At 48.0% G+C, this 22,255-nt stretch overlaps 1 protein-coding gene across 1 annotated transcript in view; it reads right to left on the reverse strand.

Moving 5' to 3' along the window:
- The window catches only part of KIF6 (kinesin family member 6), a 393,563-nt gene that overhangs the window by 23,967 nt on the left and 347,341 nt on the right, over positions 1–22,255 (reverse strand). The window contains exon 16 of the mRNA XM_043907375.1: positions 6,695–6,745. Coding sequence (XP_043763310.1) covers positions 6,695–6,745 — 51 coding nt within the window. The remainder of the gene's footprint in view (positions 1–6,694; positions 6,746–22,255) is intronic.

The following is a 22,255-nucleotide window of genomic DNA, read 5'->3' on the forward strand; positions in this document are numbered from 1 at the left end:
CACGGAGCCTGCCTCCCTCTTCAGAAGTGCCCACAATTCTGAACTCAGGGTTTCTCTCCGGGCATGAGCCCCTTGGCAATTCTACCCACTGTCGTTTTAGCCTCACTGACCAGTGGTGACCACATGCCTCAATCTTGGTGCCTTTTCAGAGAGACATTAGCAGGAAGCTTGGGATCCCTAAAATCCATCACACTGGACCCAGCATCTCCTGCATTGGCAGGTGGATTCTTTACCACTGAGCCACCAGGGAAGCCCAACACCAGTATTTTCAAAGCACCACTTAGAGCTTCTTCTTGGTTATTTGGAACACACAGCACCCATCATTTGTATCTGAGCACAGACAATCCTGGTTTCCCCAAACTCATCATCAGTTTCTTTGGGGGAAGTGGGAGGGTCTCACGCAGCTCCACTACACTGGCAATAGCGTAGGACCTACCAAACACTGAGACCTTTCCTGGGCTGAGACTGGCCACGCACCAGGGCAGGTGGAGTAGATGGCCATGACACATTTTAATCCAGCATATGAGGTTGAGGGGTTAGAATTCTGTCTTCTGTGTCTGATTGTTACCAATGGAATGTGTCCCCCTGCCCACCCCCGCCCCCAGCCCCTGGCTCCAAATTCACATGCTGAAATTGAAGCCCTAACTTGATGATATCTGCTGGTGGGGCCTTTGGGAGGTAATTCGGTCATGAGGGTGGGGCCCTCATGAATGAGATTAGTGCCTTTCTAAGAGGAGACCAGTGATCTAGCTTGATCTTTCCACTATGCGAGGATACAATGAGAAGACAGCAGTCTGTACCCAGGAGAGGGCCCTCATCAGAACCTGACTGTGATCTAGGCTTCCAGCCTCCACAACTGAGAGGGAGGAAGGTTATTGAAAGCTACAGAACTTTTTTTTTTTTTTTTTTTTCCCCAAACAAAGGCGTAGTGGTAAGAAGAGAAACAGAAGTTGTTTTGGGTGATCCAGGTGAAAACCTGGGGGTGCTGCCATCTGTACCCTGGGTTCTCTCACCCTTGTGGGGTCCCACAGAGCCCATTCTGAGAACCACTGAGCGGCCTGATCCAGGAGGGTCCCTGCAGTTGTCCCCATCAGGGGTTCCTCTCCATATCCTGGAATTCCTGGTCTGGATCATACTCGGTGCTCAGTCAAATCTGCTGAATAAATTGATGACGGTCTGGCTTTTTGTTTTCTCTCAGATTTGTTGTTCCCAGGCTCAGAATTCCAAAAGAGTATTTCAAGACTCAGTCTTAAACAGTTTCCCACCGAATGGCAGAAGGTGGCAATGGCAGCGGCCTGTGTGTGGAGCACAGCCGGGATGCCACGAGAGGTCACTGCGGGGATTCTGCTTGGGAGACAGAAGCTTCTCAGAGCACTCGGAGCTGGAACAGGGAGGAGCCGTCAGGGTCAGGGCCCCTCCCGGCCCTCCTGGAGGTTCAGCTCTCTCTCTGTTGGGTCTTCAGGTCAGGTTAGTGGCCCCTGCCCGGTGGTCATTCGAGGGCCCAAGGGGCACTGCAGCCCCCTTGGGCTGCCGTCAGGGGCTGCTTCTGCAGGGTGAGTGGTCAGTGTGGGGCTCCCAGGCGGCCCCAGATACCGCTGGGCACTGTCTGCAGCAGGTTTACTCAGAGGCGGCAGGAGCACCATCCCCCTCGGATGGGGCTGCAGGTGTGTGTACCCAGGGGAGGCGCCCAGTGCAGGGGCTGGGTGCAGGCTTGGGTGGGTGGGTGCGCGAGGGGGGTCCCCAGGGTGGTGCAGACTATTTACTCATTAGTCAAGTAGTAAATGCTGAGGAACACATGCTCCTGCCTGGGGCTTTCTTTTCCTAAAAGGCCTCTCTGACCAAGACTTCCTTCCTTGCTCTAAAATGTCCAGTGGCTCAACTGCCTGTGAGGGAAATGCTCAGGTTCAAGGCTCTCAACAAACTGGCCCACCTCACCCTTTTAGCCTTTTATCTGGAAGATTTCAGATCAGCTCCCCACAGAGTCATCCTCCCCCTGCCTCCTGCACACACAAAACAAACACATACCACACACATACACCCCCATGCATAAACACACACGCTACAAACACACATACACCCCCCATACACATATATACACATAGACTACATACATACATATCCCCACATACATAAACATAGATACCACACACATACACCCCCCAGGCATAAACACACACACTACAAATACACATACACCCCCCATACACATATACACACACAGACTACATACATACATATTCCCACACACATATACATATATACCACATACATACACCCCCTATGCATAAACACACACACACTACACACATACACCCCCATATACATATACACACACAGACTACATACATACACATCCCCCACATACATATACATATATACCACACACATACACTCTACATTCATACATTTATATCTCTCTCATACACACACTATACACACACACATCCCTCCACATACATATACACACATACCACACACACTAAATATACACCCCCCACATACATACACGTCACACATACACTACATACACACATATCCCCCACATACATATAAATGTATACCACACACACATACACACACACACATACATCTTGCTGCTGCTGCTAAGCCGCCTCAGTTGTGTCCGACTCTGTGTGACCCCATAGATGGCAGCCCTCCAGGATCCTCCATCCCTGGGATTCTCCAGGCAAGAACACTGGAGTGGGTTGCCATTCCACACACACCCTACATTCATACATACACACATATATCACATACATTACATACACACGTATCCCACATACATAAACATACACACCACACACATCCTACATTCATACATATACACATATATCGCACACACTACATACACACATATCCCCACATACATACACATACATATCACACACACCCCCTACATTCATACATACATATATCTCACACACAAACTACATGCACACATACGCCCCACAAACATATACATATACACATATACAGCACACACACGCAGACACACCCCAGCCCCCTCTGCCCCCACGCTCCTCTCTGAGGTTCTGAGTCCTGCCCATTCTTCCAGGCTCGGCTCAGGCCCACGGCTCTGGTGACACCTCGGGGCCCACTCTCTGCTCAGTTCTCTGAGCCCCGAGGGCCTGGTGCACGCTCTCACCTGTCACATTTTACATGCCTCTCAGCAGTGCCATGCGCCTTTTAAATTTTAATCACAGGCACTTGGTAGAATTCTGATGGTGAGCTGAAGGAGAGCCAGCCCCGATCAAATACTGCTCAGCAGAGACACTTGAGAGAGAGGGCACAGCCCTGCGTCCTGGGGCGGCTTCTCCCCGTCCTGCTCCTGCTCCCTGTGGCCATCAGAGGGCTGGGCACCCGGCGCGTGTCACCTCGCCGCTCCCAGAGACACCCTTAGCGAGTCACGCGCTCCTGATGGGCCTCTCGCTTCTACAGAGGGTCGAGGCGAGAACCATCTTGTGGGACAACATTGCAGCAACCTCTGCAAAACTGCAGCTGACGATGATGTTCACTGTGTCAGAGTCCTCTATACAAAGGTCCTCACAATAAATTCTGCTTTGTGTTTAGTTCCAGAAGAAATTCTGTTTCTGTAGATAAATTAGCATGCTTCCTGTTGTCAGAAAATGAAAACCATGGAACTCTGGGTGCTCCTCTTTCTGCTCCGTGGCTAGATAAGACAGAGTCGGATTTACTGCCTGCACGCTGTAATCTGCTCAGCTGTGGGGTCCAAAGGCATTTACTCCTTCTACTTCCTTTAAATGGACTTATTTTATGTTCAAATGTCTCATTACACTTCTGTAAGATGCGTGAGTCTCAGAGTCATCTGGGGAAGCGTTGACTCTGGCCTGTTTATTGCCTGTGCCAGCTGCTGCGGGGACAGAGATGAATTCGACTGCACCTAGCTTCCCAGGAGCTCGTATTTTCGTGTGGAGAATAGATATGGAGATAAATAATTACAGGACAAGGGTGGTGCTCCAGCAGAGGTGCCCGAGGCTGGAGGACAATCAGACTGGGGAGAAGGGGGCAGGCGAGGCTCTGTGGGGAAGGTCAAAGTTGACTTGGTTCGGGGCTACAGTGGGAAGAGGAGAGTGGATAGAACAATGTGTGAGTGCTGTCCCGTCAGTCGTGTCCAAATCTTTGCAACCCCAGGGACTGTAGCCCACCAGGCTCCTCTGTCTATGGGATTCTCCAGGCAAGAATACTGGAGTGCTTGCCATGCCCTCCTCCAGGAGATCTTCCCAACCCAGGGATTGAACCCAGGTCTCTAATGTCTTCTGCATTGGCAGGCGGGTTCTTTATTACTAGCGCCACCTGGAAAGCCCCATGGCATCTCTCACCTCACCATTAAACCTCTGCTTTTCGAGACTGCCTTTCTGCAAATTTTCTTGGGCATATGTCTACACCCACAAACAGAGATGCATTCTTATGCAAAATACATGAGAAAACCTCTCCTGCTCAGCCTCACTCCTTACTCCTGAACCCCCCCACCCCCCAAAACCCCAAACCCAACCAACCAACCGCTGCCTGCGTATTCATGGAAACTTAGGGACATGGAAGCAAAAGAAAGAAATACTACCAAAGGGAATGTTAGAAATGAAGGGAAAGTAGAGAGGAGAAGAAGCACACAAAGAAATATAACAGAAAGGGAAGGGACCGCCATACAAACAAACCCACAGGAGTGGAAGGGCGAGAGCGGGCGTAGTCACCGCCTCATCGCTCCACCGAAGCCCGAACTACAGAACGTCAGGAAACCAAATGCACTGAGTGAGTTGTCTTTGGTCTTACAGAAGCTGTGCGTCCTGGCCTTCAGCCCCAACGCTAGTCTGAAGGGCGAGGGTTAAGGCAGGAAATGGCGCTGTAAGTGACCTGCTGCATCGAGACTTTCTCTCGAGGGGAAGTTTCTGAACTGAGGGCCCCTGGGACACAGGGCACCGGTGGGTCCACAGACCCGTCAGACAAGCTCCCAAGGCGCCTGGATAGCGACGTGGCGTTTGATCTCAAGATGGCCGCTGGAGACGGAACCACTTCCTCTTTAATTGGGATAGTCGGCTTTTAAGATAAACAGGCATTTCAAATGTTCTTAATTAGACTCAGCCACAGTGTTTTTCGTTTGAGGTTTGCTGATTACTTTGGGCGAAGCTGGGCCCTGCTGAACCTGACACCGGCTACACTTTGGAAGAAGGCTCCAGAGAGGTGAGCGGAGGAATTAAGGAGGAGCCTGCTGTTGAAGACACGTGGCAGGGCTGGGACCGGGGGAGCAGAAAGCCTGGAGCACGTCCTGCCCTGGAAGCCATGGAAACGGCTCCCCAGGCCCTAGAGCAACACTGCCCTTGGAATGATCTGAGTGGCATTTTCCACATCATTGTTTCTGCTCAACAAGCATCATGGATACTGGAGAAGAGGCCCATGGGGCAGCCCCAGGGATAACTCCCCATTCAGTGACCTGCACCTCGACACAGCTTCCACTGGAGGTTCTTGTGCCCCGTGCAAGCCTGGCCCTGGGAGTGAGAACCCCAGGAGCCCTGCTGCATTTGGAGGAAGGTGCTCTGCTGACCCTGCACAGAATCTCAGCTCCAAGCCCCTGCACCGGCCTCTGGCAAGAGAAGGGCAGCCCCTGCACATCTGCCCAACCCTTCAGCCCCAGGCCCAACAGGCAAAAGCTCTGTCTGTGTGTCTCAGGCTTCCTTGTTGTATGTTTCTGATGTAATCACTAGTTATTTGATATGATCATTGTTATGACCGAAAGTGAACAACCAACCTCCCCCTTAATCCAAGTTACTCGAGTCAAATGGATTACCCTCGTGATGCTGGGGCTCAGCTCCGTAGCCCCCAGAGACCCTGGGTGCAAGGTTTCTCCAGCTATAGGTGATTCCGGGGGTCAGACATTCTCAAGGGGGACCCCCTTGTTTGGAATACAAGAACAGCTTATTTAATCAAAGCTCTAGAAGGCTTGATCCCCAGCTAGGTGGTGAGGACACGGGGGTCCTGCCCAGGAACCCTGCTCCGCCAGCTTTCCAGGGAGCCGAACGCGCTCCCTGGGTGACCTTCCTGGGTTGTGTATCACAAGGGGGCATTTTCAGTGGATGCCCATGGCCTTTCAGAATATCACTCTATTGGTTTAGTGCTTGCATTCTGGGCCCATCATTGCTGTGGGCAGTAAATAGCATGCAGACCAAGGGCGCCCAGGGTGGACTCAGAGGCCTGGTTCAAGTCCTAGTGCCAACAGTTGCTAGCCTGTGACCCTGGGCAAGCCACTGAATCACCTTCATCCAGAAAAGGCGCTGACCTCAGGACTGCTGGGCACGCAAACAGTGCACAGAGAGCGTTCAGCCACCGGGAGCTGTTTTCACCACCAATTGTCCCTTCTGGGATTAGCTAGTCATGGTTCTAGAAAGCTCCGAGTAGGACCCTGAGAGGCTGGGATATAGCTGGTGAGTTCAGGTTGGAATGTGGGGTGGAAAAGGTCAGAGGATGAGGCAGCCGCTGGGAGGGTGGGTGCCAGGTGCTGACGGCCGGACGCAAGCACATTGGAGGCGGAGCCTGGCGCCAGAGAGGAGGGGCATCCAGAGGAAGCCGCCCCGACAGTGGTCCTCCCCACCCCTGACCTTCCTGAGGGCCAGCAAGGCGTGGGTTCCCCAGGTCAGCCTGTGCGACCTTCACCGTCCGCCTGCAGGCCCCACCCTGTACCCACCTAGAGCCACCTGCTGCACGTGCCGCTGGGTGATCTCCTCCTTCAGGCGACCTGTCAAAGACACAGAGGAAAGCCCTGGTGAGTCCTCAGCGGGCTGGAGGAAGAGGTGGCCTTGGAAGCAGGTGGCGAGTTAGAGACCTTAGGCAGCGTGAGAAAGACAAAAGTGGGCACAGGGACCTCTCCTCCCTGGAGACTCTGTGCTCCCAGTGCAGGGGTGGGTCCTGGGTTCGAACCCTGGTCAGGGAATTAGATCCCACATGCCACAGTTGAAGATCCCACACGTTGCAAATAAGACCTGGCACAGAAAAATAAACAAATAAAAAATTTTAAAAAGGTGGGTACCAGCTTCCAAGAAGAGCCCTTCATGCCCTGGATGTCTGGAAGAAGAGGCTGCGGAGACCAGGCCCCAGCACATCAGTGCAAACACACATTCCACCTTTGGGGGCAGTATCTATGGGTTCAGTCATCTCAGTCTGTCCCTCATAACTTTACTGGGGCTATAGTCTCTTAAACAGTTCTGTATGTCCATTATTAATGCAGGGGGAGGCAGGATTTGATCTTCTAATAATTTATTGGGCCCCCTTGAAATCCACTTCTTTCTTTTAAGCTATAAAGAAACTGTGTCAAACAAAAAAATACTGTGGTTTTAGTGGACGATAACATTCATATGAACACAACAGTTGGTCATTTGGTAGGAAACACGTCTAATACCATATTGCATGAATATGGGTCTCATGGTTTCCCTGGTGTCTCAGACGGTAAAGAATCCATCTATAATGCAGGAGACCCAGGTTTGTTCGATCCCTGGGTCGGGAAGATCCCCTGGAGGAAATGGCAACCCACCCCAGCATTCTTGCCTGGAGAATTCCACGGACAGAGGATTCTGGCAGGCTACAGTCCACAGGGTCGCAAAGAGTCGGACATGACTGAGGGACTAACATTTTCACTTTTCACAGTGAGCGGAACAAGGGAGGTGAGAGCACCACTGTACTCTGCAGTGGTCAGAATACAGTTGGTTATTTGTTCTAGGAGCTACTTTTTGTAAAGAACATTCGTAAAACAGAAAATACTTATAAGATGGTAACCAGGCTGGTGAGGGGTCTGAAACCACGCCGTGTGAGAAATGGCTAAGGTGACTGGAGATGTTTAGACAGGAAAAAAAAATATTTGGAGTTCTGGAGACAATGGCTGTCTTTAAAAATCTAAACATTGTTATATGGCTGAGGCAACAGATTTATTTCTGTCCTACTGCTGAGGGTAAAAGTCAAGTTGAACCAAGGCAGATTTGGGGCTCGTATGGGGAAGAAAGAAATGGCTCACGAGGACTGTCTCCACGTGGATTAAGTTGTCTCAAAATGGACTAAATCTCCTGGCCAAGCAGTGGGTCCCCCTCCTGAAGGCGCTCAAGCAGGAGCTGGGCAGCTACGAGCTGGGCTGTTGGATGGAGAATTCCTGCCTGGGGTAGGAGCTGGGACGGAATGACGGCCCGGCTTCCCCCATCTCTGAAGCTCCGTGATGCCGTGCTTGAGGCCTGGCTTCTGCGGCCGCCCTGGGGTTTGTTTATGTCCCAGGGCTCCACGCACTAGTTAACATGTCAGGGCTGTCTGTACTGCACATCCCACTTGGGATATGACATCAGGTCACTGGGGGATTCTGAGAGAGCCTGGGAACTTCACCGCCTCCTTTCCTCGTATAAAGTATGTTCTATGTCTCAGATGGCTTCCCAGGTGGTGCTAGTGGTAAAGAGCCTGCCTGCCAGTGCAGGAGACTTTAGAGATGTAGGTTGGATCCCGGGGTCAGAACGATCCCCTGGAGGAGGGCACAGCAATCACTCCAGTATTCTTCCCTGGAGAATCCCATGGACAGAGGAGGCTGGTGGGCTATGGTCCCTGGTGTTGCAGAGTCGGACACGACTGAAGCGACTCAGCTAAAAGGTTAAAAGGCTACGCCTGAACTGAGTTTCCAGTGAAGTGGTCACAGGAGACCTGGTCATTCCCTGAAAGTTCTAGGGCATTCCTAGACTATTAAGGTTGGGAGGGATGGCAGAGGCCATTCAGTTTAATTTCCCCACCTAACTGAGGAGTCCCTTCTACAGAATGAAATGGTTATTTAACCTCTCACTTACATGTACCTGGGCTGTTCCACTGGTTAAACCATACATAAGGAATTACTGATGTGGTGTTGATGCATGACTCCTTGTAATTTTCCCATTTGGACTTGGTCTGTTCTCTGGAACAGCATAGAGAAAGGATCCTCTCTCATGGTCAGTGAGACCCCTTCATATATCTGAGGATGCTATGGTTTCTCCACTTAGACATGTCCTCTCTGGGTTAAACATCCCCAGGGCCCTCAGCTCCACCTTGGAGACCACCATCTCCCGGGGTGTCACAGTGCAAGTCTGCCATGACTTCCGGCGTCCCCCCCAGAGACGACTAGGCAGAGAGAGGGAGCCAAGGACTGGGCAGAGCAATCCTCACACCCCAATTCCAAGTGGGGGCCATGAGAACGTAGGGACTGTGTTAGAAGGGAGTGGGGAGGTGGGAACCTGGCCCAAGGATGAGCACTGGATGAGCCTGGAGCCATCAGGACCTGAAACCTGGAACAGTCTCTTCCCCGCATTATCATACTGTCTGTGCCAGCAGAGCCAAGTTGGGGGCACAGAGGCGGTGCTGGGCTGAGCCTCCAAGATTGCTGACTTGATTTTTAAAGAAGCACGGCATACACATTCTTCAAATAAAAGGAGACAATGCTATGGCAAATGCAGTACCCTTTGAGGCCCCTCTCTTGATTTTGAGGAGGTCATCAGGGCTTTCTCAGGTCCACAGTAGGGAGCGCTGATGTTACGTGATTCCTGGATGGTTTCTTGGGTATCTGCACAGGTGCCTTGCCCCACAAGCCTCTTATGTGTCTGGGTACTGTGCTGTGCTTGGTCGCTCAGTCATGTCTGACTCTTTGCAACCACATGGACTATAGCCCACCAGGCTCCTCTGTCCATGGGGATTATCCAGGCAAGAATACTGGAGTGGGGTGCCATGTCTTCCTCCAGGGAATCTTCCTGACCCAGGGATTGAACCCAGGTATTCCGCACTGCACACAGATTCTTTTACCATCTGAGCTACCAGGGAAGCCCCATGTGCCTGGATGCCTCCCTCCTAATGAGACTGGACAATGACCTGCTCCTTTAGAGTCACATGGGGCTGCCTGCCCCTCTGGAAACTACCCCGATGACAACAAGCTTCCCCACCAGGAACATCCTCAACAGCTGGCTTCCCTGACAACTCGTCTCTCTGACCAGGTGCCTCCTCGTCTACATGCCTCCCACAGGGCCATTTTCCCAAGCCTGGCGGCAGTTTAGTTACTCAGTCGTGTCGGACTCTTTGCGACTCCATGGACCTTAACCCGCCAGGCTCCTCTGTCCATGGGATTTCCCAGGCAAGAATACTGGAGTGGGTTGCCATTTCCTTCTCCATTCCCAAGCCCTGGGGAAGCTATTTTGGAATGATAGGGTGAAAGATTCTCACTGTCCCAGCCTAGGAAATGGTGCTCATGAAAATTAAGAGGGAGGTTTTGCCACCAGGACTGAGAGTTCTATAATCTCTGCAAACATAGACACCCACTCCCTGAATGGCAAGCCATACCTAGGGGACACGAGGTGGGTCATCAGAATGCCGCATACTGATAGAGGTAGGTTGAAAATGTGTTTAGTGATTCTCAGTTTTGGCCAATTTGGCTAACATCTACAAATCCGCCACATGGCGATTTTCGTTTTTGAGATCTTTGCCAACAAGCTTCTAAAGATAGCCTCATGGCTGATATCTAATTGCGTTTTCCAACAGAGCCATTCTTCATGGGATGATAACAGTCTCTGTAATCGGCTGGATCTTGCAGCTCCACAGGTCTTGGCAAAAGGAGTTGAGGGGGATTGCAGAAATCACTCTGCATGCAGCTTGCTGTCATTAGCATGGTGATAAATCTGCTGCTTTTGGCCTGGGTTCCTGGACACGTCCCTGTCCCGAGGTATGGAAAAGAGATGAAACGGAAACAGAGGACTCCCAACCCGAGGCAGGAGATGCCGCAGAGGGGAGGAGCGCTCTGCTTGTAGGAGAATGGTGGTAATTAGCAATTTGGTCTCTGGTAATTTACAATGGTACATGCTAGAAACACCTTCTCTCCCTTTCAGATTCATTAATTGACAGAGTAGGGGTGGCAGCAAGGGGTGCAGGAGTGCACAGAACTCCAGGAGAGATGCAGGACCTCAGAAACAGCCACGGGGAGGGTACGTGCAGGCGGTGCACTTCTTGTACACTGTTTGTCTGTACCAAGTGGTAGTTTATACGAGAGGTATAACCATCACGCAGAAGCAAAGCTCAAATTTCACATTGATACTCAGTTTCCTGAATGAAACAATTTTCCTGAAGCTTCATACTTTATTTTGCAGGCATATTAGTTTGAAATCATGCACCAAGGGAAAGCGGCTTAGCTGGTCCAGACCAGAGCCCTTCACTTACGTTATCCCAGTACAGTTGTTGCAGGCTGTTTGTGCAGCTTCCCCCATGGGGTGCCTTATTGAGGATGTTGATGTTACAGTCAAGCAATACCTATTTATTTCCCCTTCACTGTGTTAAGCACTATGTTCTAAGTGCTGTGGAACATACAGAACTAGACTAATAGAAGTACTCCATTCCAGCTCAGGAAAGTTAGTTATGATGTGGTGGACGGTAAAACAGGTGGCCCACGTGCTCTTCCTTGAAAAAAGCTGAACCCACAGCAGGCCTTGCTCCTCCGTCGTGGATGGTTTGCCTTCCTGCTGAGCCTGACTTTGGCTCTTCAACCCAGCACTTTGGGCAGTGATAACCAGTCAGTTGAAGTTGGACTTGAGATGAAGCAAACCTCTTTGCCATTTTGATTTATACTACAAAGTGATTACAAATGTGTAGGTCAAGAGTTGTTACTAAGGACTTCCCTGTGGCTCAGATGGTAAAGACTCTCCCTGCAATGCAGGAGACCTGGGTTTGATCCCTGAGTCGGGACGATCTGGAGAAGGGCATGTCAATTCACTCCAGCATTCTTGCCTGGAGAATCCCAGGGACAGAGGAGCCTGGCGGGCTACAGTCCATGGGGTTGCAGAGTCAGACACGACTGGGCGACTCACACTACACTACTACTAAGTTGTGTCCGATTCTTTACGACCCTATGGACTACAGCATACCCTGTCCTTCACCATCTCCCAGAGTTTGCTCAAACTCATGTCCATCGAGTCAGTGATGCCATCAAACCAACTCATCTCCTGTCGTTTCCTTCCCCTCCTGCCTTCAATCTTTCCTAGCGTCAGGGTCTTTTCCAATGAGTTAGCTCTTCACATCAGGTGACCAAAGTATTGGAGCCTCAACATCAGTCCTTTTAATGAATATTCAGGGTTGATTTCCTTTAGGATTGACTGGTTTGATCTCCTTGACATGTAAGGGGCTCTCAAGAATCTTCTCCAACACCACAGTTCAAAAGCATCAATTCTTCGGTGCTCAGCCTTCTTTATGGTCCAACTCTCATATCCATACACGACTACTGGAAAAACCATAGCTGTGACTATATGGACCTTTGTTGGAAAAGTGATGTCTCCACTTTTTAATATGCTGTCTACACTTGTCATAACTTTTATTCCAAGAAGCAAGCATCTTTCAATTTTATGACTGCAGTCACTGTCTGCAGTGATTTTGATTCAAGTTCAAATTCCAACTCGGTTACTTTCTAGGATGGCAGCTTACTTAACATCTCTAATCCTCAATTTTATCATTTGAAAAATAGGGAATAATAATAATATAACTGTGATAATATCTGCTTCCTTGTATCTCCAGACTCTTGGATGGGATTAGAAGATAACGAACCAGCATCTGTGACACAAGACACTAGCTTTAGGCATCGAGGCACTTTCAGACATATTGGAAGGAAACCATATTTATAAGGTGACAGACTCTGAAGGGCTCAACCTCGGTCAGTGGTAGAGGGAAGTTGAAAGGAGGAAAAGGTGGGCTAGTGGTGTTGGGAAAGGCATCATTACTAAAGGTGAGATTTGAGTGGGTTCCAGAAAGAGCAAAGGGGTTAAGGGGGGGTTGGGAAAGCCATTCCAGCCAAAGAGAGCCATTGGGGTAAGAGAGTGGAGAAGGCCAGGTGTAATTGGTGGAGGGAGGTGTTGAACGGGGGAGGACGGCTTATACTAGAGTCCTAGGTAATCCTGAAGGGCTTTGGACCCAGGTAGGAATCTCTTCTTCTATTTGACTACACTGCTATTGTATTGTAGCCCAGGGAAATCAAATGAAAATACACTTCAAGCAACCTAGATGCCCATCAGCAGACGAATGGATAAGAAAGCTATGGTACATATACACAATGGAATATTACTCAGCCATTAAGAAGAATACATTTGAATCAGTTCTAATGAGATGGATAAAACTGGAGCCCATTATACAGAGTGAAGTAAGCCAGAAAGATAAACACCAATACAGTATACTAACGCATATATATGGAATTTAGAAAGATGGTAACAATAACCCTATATACAAGACAGAAAAAGAGACACAGATGCATAGAACAGACTTTTGGACTCTATGGGAGAAGGTGAGGGTGGGATGATCCGAGAGAATAGCATTGAAATATATATATTATCAAGTGTGAAACAGATCGCCAGTCCAGGTTGGATGCATGAGACAAGTGCTCAGGGCTGGTGCACTGGGAAGACCCAGAGGGATGGGATGGGGAGGGAGGTGAGAGGGGGGTTCAGGATGGGGAACACATGTAAATCCATGGCTGATTCATGTCAATGTATGGCAAAGACTACTACAATATTGTAAAGTAATTAGCCTCCAACTAATAAAAATAAATGAAAAAAAAAAGTAAAAAAAAAAAAGTAAAGAAAATACACTTCAGTAGCAGGACTGGGGTGTGTGGAGAACACAGAGAATGCTTACTGCAAGGGGCCTCTTTGAAAGGGAAGGTCTAGTTAGTGGTTCTGAATTTGGAGCATTGCTTTCGACTGTGACATGGAAGCTGGTTTCTCTGTGTTCTAAACAGAGGACTGTGATTACCATAGGCTGTATTCCCTGAGTGGTTTGTAAGGCTGTTAGTAAAAAGAATGGGCCTAGCATAAAGTAAGTGTGCAGTCTTAGATGAATTTCCAATAAATGAGTACATAAATCATTTGAAGCCTTAAAATCAGGCACCTGCATCTCCTCCTTGCTAATAAATATTTCATCAGGCTTTATCTAAACATGTTTGTGTAATTTGACAACCTAATCACCTCTTCCCACCTCAGCACTTGTGGGTAAGATTAAAAAAGACTATTGAGAAGGCTTTGCTGGGTTAGATGACAAGACATATTTCTGAAGACCAGAAGTGGGACAGAAATCACAGCAGAAAGCGGAGCTTAAGCCTTCAGCCTCAGGACTCCGGTCCAGAAGCAGGAAGAAGAACAAGAGTGTGCTGTGCAAGACACAGTTTGGCGCCGCAGGTCGAGGGGAGACTCCCTGCCACCCAGCCTGGGAGCGAAAGGGGACCGAGGAAAACTCGTTCTTCCTGAGCTGCCCGGGGCTGAGTTCATACCCCACGCAGGCCCAGGAAGGAAGAAAGGGCAAACTCAGTCTCTGTTGGCTGAGCCGAGATGCCTACTGACTTTCTGACCGGGTCGGCCACAGCCCCATCCCAGTACCACTGGGAGCAGAGGCTTCGGACTGTCCTTCTTAGAGCTGCTTCTGGATTGGGGGCCTGGAGGGGCTGTCAGACAGAGAGGGGTGAGCACAGGGGGCAGGGAGAAAGAGAAAGAAAGAAAGTGGTTTTCATTAAAAATGAACCTGTCCACCCAAATGCCAAAACATAAGAATAAATCTAATGCTAAGAAAAGATAGCAAAATCAATAGTTGGGACATGAATTTGTGAGAGATGAAAAAGTAGTTTTCTGGACAGGCAGAAGAAGACATTTATTGATACAGAGGCACAGAGGGTTGAATTATTCTTACTCTTCCATTTACTGCATGCCATCCTCATCAGTCTGGAGAAAGCCTCCTCTGTGTGTGTGTGTGTGTGTGTGTGTTTATGTGCATTTTTATCCCCGGGGCCTTACACCCCACCCCCATTCCTATTCTCCTCTTCCTCCAGCAGGCACACATACTAATTTGTTTGATGTGCATCTTTGTATTGTATGTAATATTACAATCGGCATTATAAGCTTTCTATGTAATTTTTAAGTTATAGAAGTAACATTGTGCTACAGATCTCATTCTGTTTCCTGCTTGTTTATCAGTACTGTGTTTTTGACGTCTACCTCTTTTGCTATATGTGCATCTAGCTCTCAGTTTGTAATGCTACATACATTCCATAGTAAGTACCCCCCACTCCCAAATTTTACTTCCCTTTCCGGAGGCTGGAACAACTAGATTGCCCCCATTTCCATGAACAGAAATAGCACTGTGATGGCCATTCATCATGGAGTCTTGTAAGTCTGTGAGAAATCTCCTTTGCTGGGTCTCAGCAGATTGGTGTACTGAATTAACACTATTCTTCATCACAATCCAGTCTACACTCCCAAGACAGACTTCAAAATAAGCATGTTGAGAATACTCAAAGAGGTGAATGCAGGTGTAAGTTTTCTTTAAAAGGAACAAGAAATCATGCAGCAAATAGGTATTAATATAAATGAAATATGAGCAAGTGGCTAGGAAAGAAATTTTGAAAAGAAAACTAGAATCATTGAAAAAAACAAACAAAAAATAATAGAAGGGATAAGGGACTAAACCCCAGACTGGACATATTTTAAGGGTGAATTAGTGAACTGGGAGATAGTATAGAAAAATCCATCCCAAACACAGCACAGAAAAGCAAGAGGTAAACCTGGCAAGAGCAGTTAAGAGTCACAGAGAAGCGACTGAGAGGCTTCATCATCAGTCTGATAAGAGTCCTGGGAGAAGGGAATGAGGCAATAGTGAAGAAGCAATATTTGAAAAGATAGCAGTTGAGATTTTTCCAGAATTGAAGGAAAACATAAGCCCTTGGGTTGACAGTGCACTCTGAGCATTGAGCAGGATAAATAAAAATAAACCTACCCCTACACATATCATAGTGCAACTGCAGAACTTCAGGGGAAAAGAACCACTATTACCAGGCTCCAGGGAACCTGCAAAGAACAACTCAGACAACGGCCCCCACCTCAGTGACAGCAACAGGCCCAGGAGACAATGGAGGGAAATAATTGTCAACCTGGATTTTATACACAGTCCAACTATCATTCATAGGTGAGGACACAAGAAGGTAATTTTCCATTGTAAGAGCACTAAACCTTCATTATGCACAGAGCCCCCTCTCCAACAGGACTCACTGAGAGGCGGCCAGACAAGACTGCCTGGGCTCTGGAGCCAGGCTGCCTCGTCTGCAGACCAGCCAGGTCATTTGCTGGGCAGCTTCGGGTCAGTAGGCATGTCAGTGTGCCTCAGTTTTCTCATCTGCAAAATAGAGATAATGACAGTATCTGTTGAGAGGACCAAACTAGGTCACGTTTGTAAAGTGCTTGGAAGATTTCCTGGCATATAACAAGAACTATGCAAGTGTAGTTCGTGGCACATAGATGGGGAAACAATGGAAACAGTGACAGACTTTATTTTCTTGGGTTCCAAAATCTCTGCAGACAGTAACTGCAGTCATGAAACTGAAAGACATTTGCTCCTTGGAAGAAAAGCTATGACAAGCTAGACAGCATATTGAAAAGCAGAGACTTTACTTTGCCACCAAAGGTCCATCTAGTCAAAGCTTTGGTTTTTCTAGTAGTCATGTATGGATGTGAGAGTTGTACCATAAAGAAAGCTGAGTGCCAATGAACTGATGCTTTTGAACTGTGGTGTTGGAGAAGACTCTTGAGAATCTCTTGAACTGCAAGGAGATCAAACCAGTAAATCCTAAAGGAAATCAGTCCTGAATATTCATTGGAGCTGAAGCTCCAATACTTTGGCCACCTGATGAGAACTGACTCATTGGAAAAGACCCTGATGCGAAAGATTAAAGGCAGGAGGAGAAGGGGATGACAGAGGATGGGATGGTTGGATGGCATCACTGACTCAGTGGACATGAATCTAAGTAAACTCAGGGAGTTGGTGATGGAGAGGGAAGCCTGGCGTGCTACAGTCCATGGGGTAGCAAATGGTCGGACACGACTGAGTGACTGAACTGAACTGAGATACAGCAATGAGATCTGAGGCCCAGCAAGCTGAAACGGGGGCCAGAGCCAGGTCCTGGGGTGGGAGTGGGGCGGGGGTGGGTGGGAATGACATCAGGAACCTGTGTAGCTCCAGAGCCCAGCACACTCCCCATGCCTCCCTCAGGGCCTCTTGTCATGTATGATGACAGAGGATGAGATGGTTGGATGGCATCACTGACTCGATGGACATGAGTCTGAGCAAGCTCTGGGAGATGGTAAAGGACAGAAAAGCCTAGCATGCTGCAGTCCATGAGGTCTCAAAGAGTCAGACACGACTGAGCGACTGAACAGCAAGGCAAGTGTAAAACCTTATTATGATGATCAGCAAGAAGAAAAATAAACTGAGACAAATATGGAAAATAAAAGAAACAAAGATGTACATAAAAAGTAGAGTATGTAAGTAAAAATATTCAGTAGCTACTAAAAACACCCCGTGTGTGTGTTGTGTGTGTGTGTGTAAAAACTAAATTTTTAAGCAGCAAGAACGTTGGAGCTAAGGTCAGAGGATGTCCAAAGGGGAGCCTATAACAAGCTATAGCCCTGGTTGTGGGTGGAGGAGGGTGGATTTGTAACTGAGGACTTTGTTTCAGTAACCTTTTAATTCTAGAAGAATAAAAATATGTGCCATAGCAGCCAAATAATAGAGAATCAGACAAAAGGCAGGGGAGAGCATTGTAGAGAGGGAAGGCTGCAATTTTAACAATTCAACACAGCAGGAAAGGAGAAAAAAAGAAGCAAAGAAGACAGTGGGGGAAAAAGGCATAAATAATCCTGTTTGGTCAAACAATGATAAGAACCTCCCATACATGTATATATGTATAATCATGCATGTGTGTATGTGTGTGTGTGTGTGTGCGTGCGCGCGTGCATGCACCCATATGCATGCACTTATGAGTGTGGAGGTGATTGCACGGGAATCTACAAAGTTGCTCCACCTGGGGGTGGAAATGGGTGGAGGATGAATTGGGTGAGAAAGTGAGAGCCAAGTAAGATGAAAACAAAATCACACATCAATAAGTGAGTATGCCTTATGGTTTATGTAAAAGTGTATCTGTGTGTGTTTATGAAAAGAAATTAAAATTTAAAGACCCACTGCAGTATGCTTCAGATGTGATGCTATTGTAGCATGCTGAAAACTGTGCTGGGGGACCTGCCACACGCGAGGACTGAAAATATTCACGACCTCAGCCGCAGTGATAGGTTGGGGGCCATGGGGACTGTTTCGGCTTATTAGTCAGGGCTCTGTTATTGCTCAGGAACCTGACTGAGAAGGGGGAGGATGGGGGACAGAGAGTCAGGGAGAACCCAGAGCAGAAGCACGGCCCGAGAGCTTTCTCACTGGCCTGGGCTGGAGGAACGCGTCCGAGAAGTCTGCAGCCCTCCCCCGGAGCAGAAGAAGTTGGGTCCTTCCCTGGGTTCCCTAGACACCAAGGTCCAGGGACGGAGCACAGGGTGCGAGACCAGAAATGGGCTAATGCTTGGCATGTGTTTTTAAGCCTTTTCATTCCAAAATGATATTTCAGTCCTCCGGAATTTCAAGATGCTTCTTTCACTTAAGATCATATTTGGTAACATTATTAAGTCACAGAGAGAGAAAAAATGCAGTTCATTCTAAAATCTATCAGTGATTTTAAGAAAAACATATTGTAATTTGCTTTGATTCCCCTCATGGGTCTTCTTCTCTCCAGGGCACCCCATCACCCTGGCCCTCCCTTGTAGAGGAGGACGTGCCCCGTAATTGATGAGCATTTCAGCTTGGGATGAAAACACCAGACCTGGGCTCCTTTCTTATCACTAGGACAGTACCTGGTGATCATATTTGGCGAGACGCTCTCATTTATAAAAAAATGATCAAATTATACTATGTCTGAGAGACCAGATTCCTTTCCTATGGGATATTCATCCTGGCTACCCAAGGAATCATAATATTTATATGAGATTAGCACATTCTGTCTGAAGCTTAGGCATTTGGTTATTGTATATGCTTAATTAAGCTGAGGAGCTTATTGATATCACTATTCCAGTATGTGATAATATTCCATGAACATATTCAGAGAATTAAGTAAATGAGTGCATTTGTTGAAAAGCTCAAACAAATGTGCAGCTTAGGTAAGCACAAGGAAAATTTTCCACTGAGTAACCAGCATGAATTGTTAAATACTAAACATTTCAGGGAGCTGAGGGTTCATGATTGTGTTGGCATCCATTCAAAAGATGTTACTTTAGATGCCTGAAAGTCCTTAGCTCAGCAAGGGAGAAATATACCCAGCTTCTAAGACCTGCCCTGGAGGAGAAGATGTAGATCATAACCTTTCTTTCCATTTCAAGATATGGCTCTGTTTGCCAGGGATGCTATTTGGGGCGAGAGGCGGGCCCCTGCATCACGGCTTCTGACCTCCATCCCTGCAGCCCAAACATAGCACAGGATGCTCTCAGAGATGCCTGAGCGCATTCAAGACTCCCCTGCTCCAGGCTGGGGGTGGGTAGGGATATTACACCTGTTCCCAACATCCCCCACTCACATGGGAGGCTAGTTTGTATGGACCCCTCATTGACTGGGGAGGTAGAGGGCAGGGTTCACCTAAGGGATATAAAATAAGATGTTTTTTATTTGGCAATGTATATAGCTTTTAGGCGGACTAACATGAAAATAGTGAGTTTCACATTGCTCTTTGGTATAGATAATAAACTCTCACACTCCAAGATAGAGCTTGGTTCTATTCACTAGACTTTAAATCAGCTAGTGCTTAAAAAAGTCAATGGAAAGAACCATGCCCAAGTGAAGGCTCACTGCTGGTCAAACTGCCAGCTGGTGTGTGAAATAACTGCCTTACAAAGAGTGCTTCTTGATGCAGGAATTGTTCTCCTTCCAAAGAGGCTGGAGATTAGGGGAAATGTGTCAATGGGTTTGTAAATAACAGATACAATCAAATGGAAGTGGTTTCAGCTCCCAGGTTCAAAAGTCACTTTTTAATGTGCTGTTATACCCATTGCTTCTTTCTTGTGTAATGAGGGCTCCTGGGCTCTGCCTCTGCGGTCACCTACTGGGGGCTGGGACCTGTGAGTACAGCTCAGGAGAATCACCCAGGGCAGACACGAGGGGCTGAGCCTAAGGGAAGGAGCCAGTGGGAAGACTGGGAAGTCGTGGTGGAAGTGAGAAGCTGGAAAAGTCTGGCTGGCCTTCTGAGACCACCCAATATCGGTGAGGGCTCACTTGGTAGGAGGACAATGGAAACTGGAAGGAGAAATCGCAGCGGGACCCTGGGCCTGGAAGAATGGAAAGAACAGGGGTTTTGGGAGCAGGTGGGCTGGGACTGCCAGCAACTTCCTGTGAGTCATCTTGGGCCACTTATCCCTTTGAGCTTCAATTTCTTCACTAAAATCAGATGATGACACCACTGCGGTGAGATTGCTGCAAGAATTAGACGAGATATACAAGGAAATCAAATCAGTCAATCCTAAAGGAAATCAGCCCTGAATACTGGAAGGACTGAAGCTGAAAATGAAGCTCCAATACTTTGGTCACCTGATGGGAAGAGCCAACTCATTGGAAAAGACCCTGATGCTGGGAAAGACTGAATGTAGGAGGAGAAGGGGATGACAGAGGATGAGATGATTAGATGGCATCACTGACTCAGTGGACATGAGTTTGAACAAGCTCTGGGAGATGGTGAAGGACAGGGAAGCCTGGTGTGCTGCAGTCCATGGGGTCGCACAGAGTCAGACATGACTGAGTTACTGAATAGCAAATAACATCAGCTACCCAGCACAGTGCCGGGCACATTGAAGGGGTACAAAATGAGGTAGCGATGGTGGTGGTAATAGTAAGAGTAATTATTATGGGGAGGGGTGTGTGAATTACAAGTAATATTGGAACTTCCCTGGTGTCCAGTGGTTAGGACTTCACCTTCCAATGCAGGGGCTGTGGGTTCAATCCTGGGTTGGGGAACTAAGATCCCACATGCCTCGTGGCCAAGAAAATCAAAGCATAAAACAGCAGCAATATTGCAACAAATTCAGTAAAGACTTCAAACAAACAAACAAACAGAAAAAAACAACTAATAACCATAAAGAGGACAGGAGAAAGCAAATCCACTGTAATTGTTTTTAAGCCTTGATTATGTTCACATATGACATCTGCATTTTCCCCTATGCCCTTTCTTGAAGGTCATCTAAAGTCTAGATTAACACATTTCCTTGGGCCCAATGGATGCAATGACCTTGCAGCAGTCCCAGCTCAGGGCTACCGCCATCACTGAGTTCAACTCCAAACTTTTACAAATGTAGAGACCCATGGATTAAACCTCTGTCTTTGGATCAGTTACTCAGCCTCAAACTCATCATCACTTTCTATCGTAACGGGGTCTTTTATGTTCCTTGGCATTGGTAAATATGATTGATCTCCGTAAGCGGAGGTAAACGACTTTCTAATAAGCTTGCCTGAAATGGTGGTGGTAATGGCCCTGCTTTCAGAGCCTGAAATGATTCCTACCCTCATTCTTTTATTTTGCTGTATTTTCCAGAAAATAGCACTAGAGCTCTTTCTCCTGAGGTTTCTGCAATGGCTGAGTATCCCCAGTGTGGGGAGGGGAGGCGGGGAGGGTGGCAGAGCTTTCCAGCCACGTTGCAGAGGATGCTCTTCAGGAAGAACACTGTTCCTCTCCCTGAACTTGAACTTCATGACATTCTAGCGTACATGGCTCCATTTCAGATTTTAGTCCCACTGGTCATTTGGGCGATAAGTGGAACCCAGGACGTTAGAACTAAATAAAGGAGGCAGAGCAGATCACAGAACCAGGAGGGAGGGTTTTGCGGTGAAGTTCTGGGAGAGAGAAAAGGAGCAGGGGCAGTCCCCTAGCCTTAGAATTACACTTCTTTGTTCATCAGGAGGGCGAGGGGCGGGGTGGCGGTTGGAGCATGTGTAAGTAGGGCTGATGGCCCTGGGGTTTGGTGCTGCGTCTCAGGGCAGTCAACAGCTCCACGGGCTAACATCAGAAAGGCAGTGAGCACCGAGAGAGAAGGAAAACAGACACAGAGAAGGGACTGCCGTCATACACAAACACAGAAATAATTTACAAGCTGCATGCTGAAACTTCAAGGGAGAGAGATCCTGACTTTTTTCCCAGTGTATAAGAAATGGTAAGGGGAAGTTGAACACGCAGAACCCATCGTGACAGACTGAAGACAAATCAGATGTTGTGATGGAAATGGATTCTTTAGTGTCATGGCTTTAGTGTTTTGTTCTGATGAATATAAAAATATTTGCAGGACCTCTCATGGGTTTACTCACAAACTGAGTCCTGTTTTTCACAAAAAGTCTCAGTCCT

This window comes from Cervus elaphus, chromosome 7 (assembly GCF_910594005.1).
Source record: "Cervus elaphus chromosome 7, mCerEla1.1, whole genome shotgun sequence".
Classification (NCBI taxonomy): domain Eukaryota; kingdom Metazoa; phylum Chordata; class Mammalia; order Artiodactyla; family Cervidae; genus Cervus; species Cervus elaphus.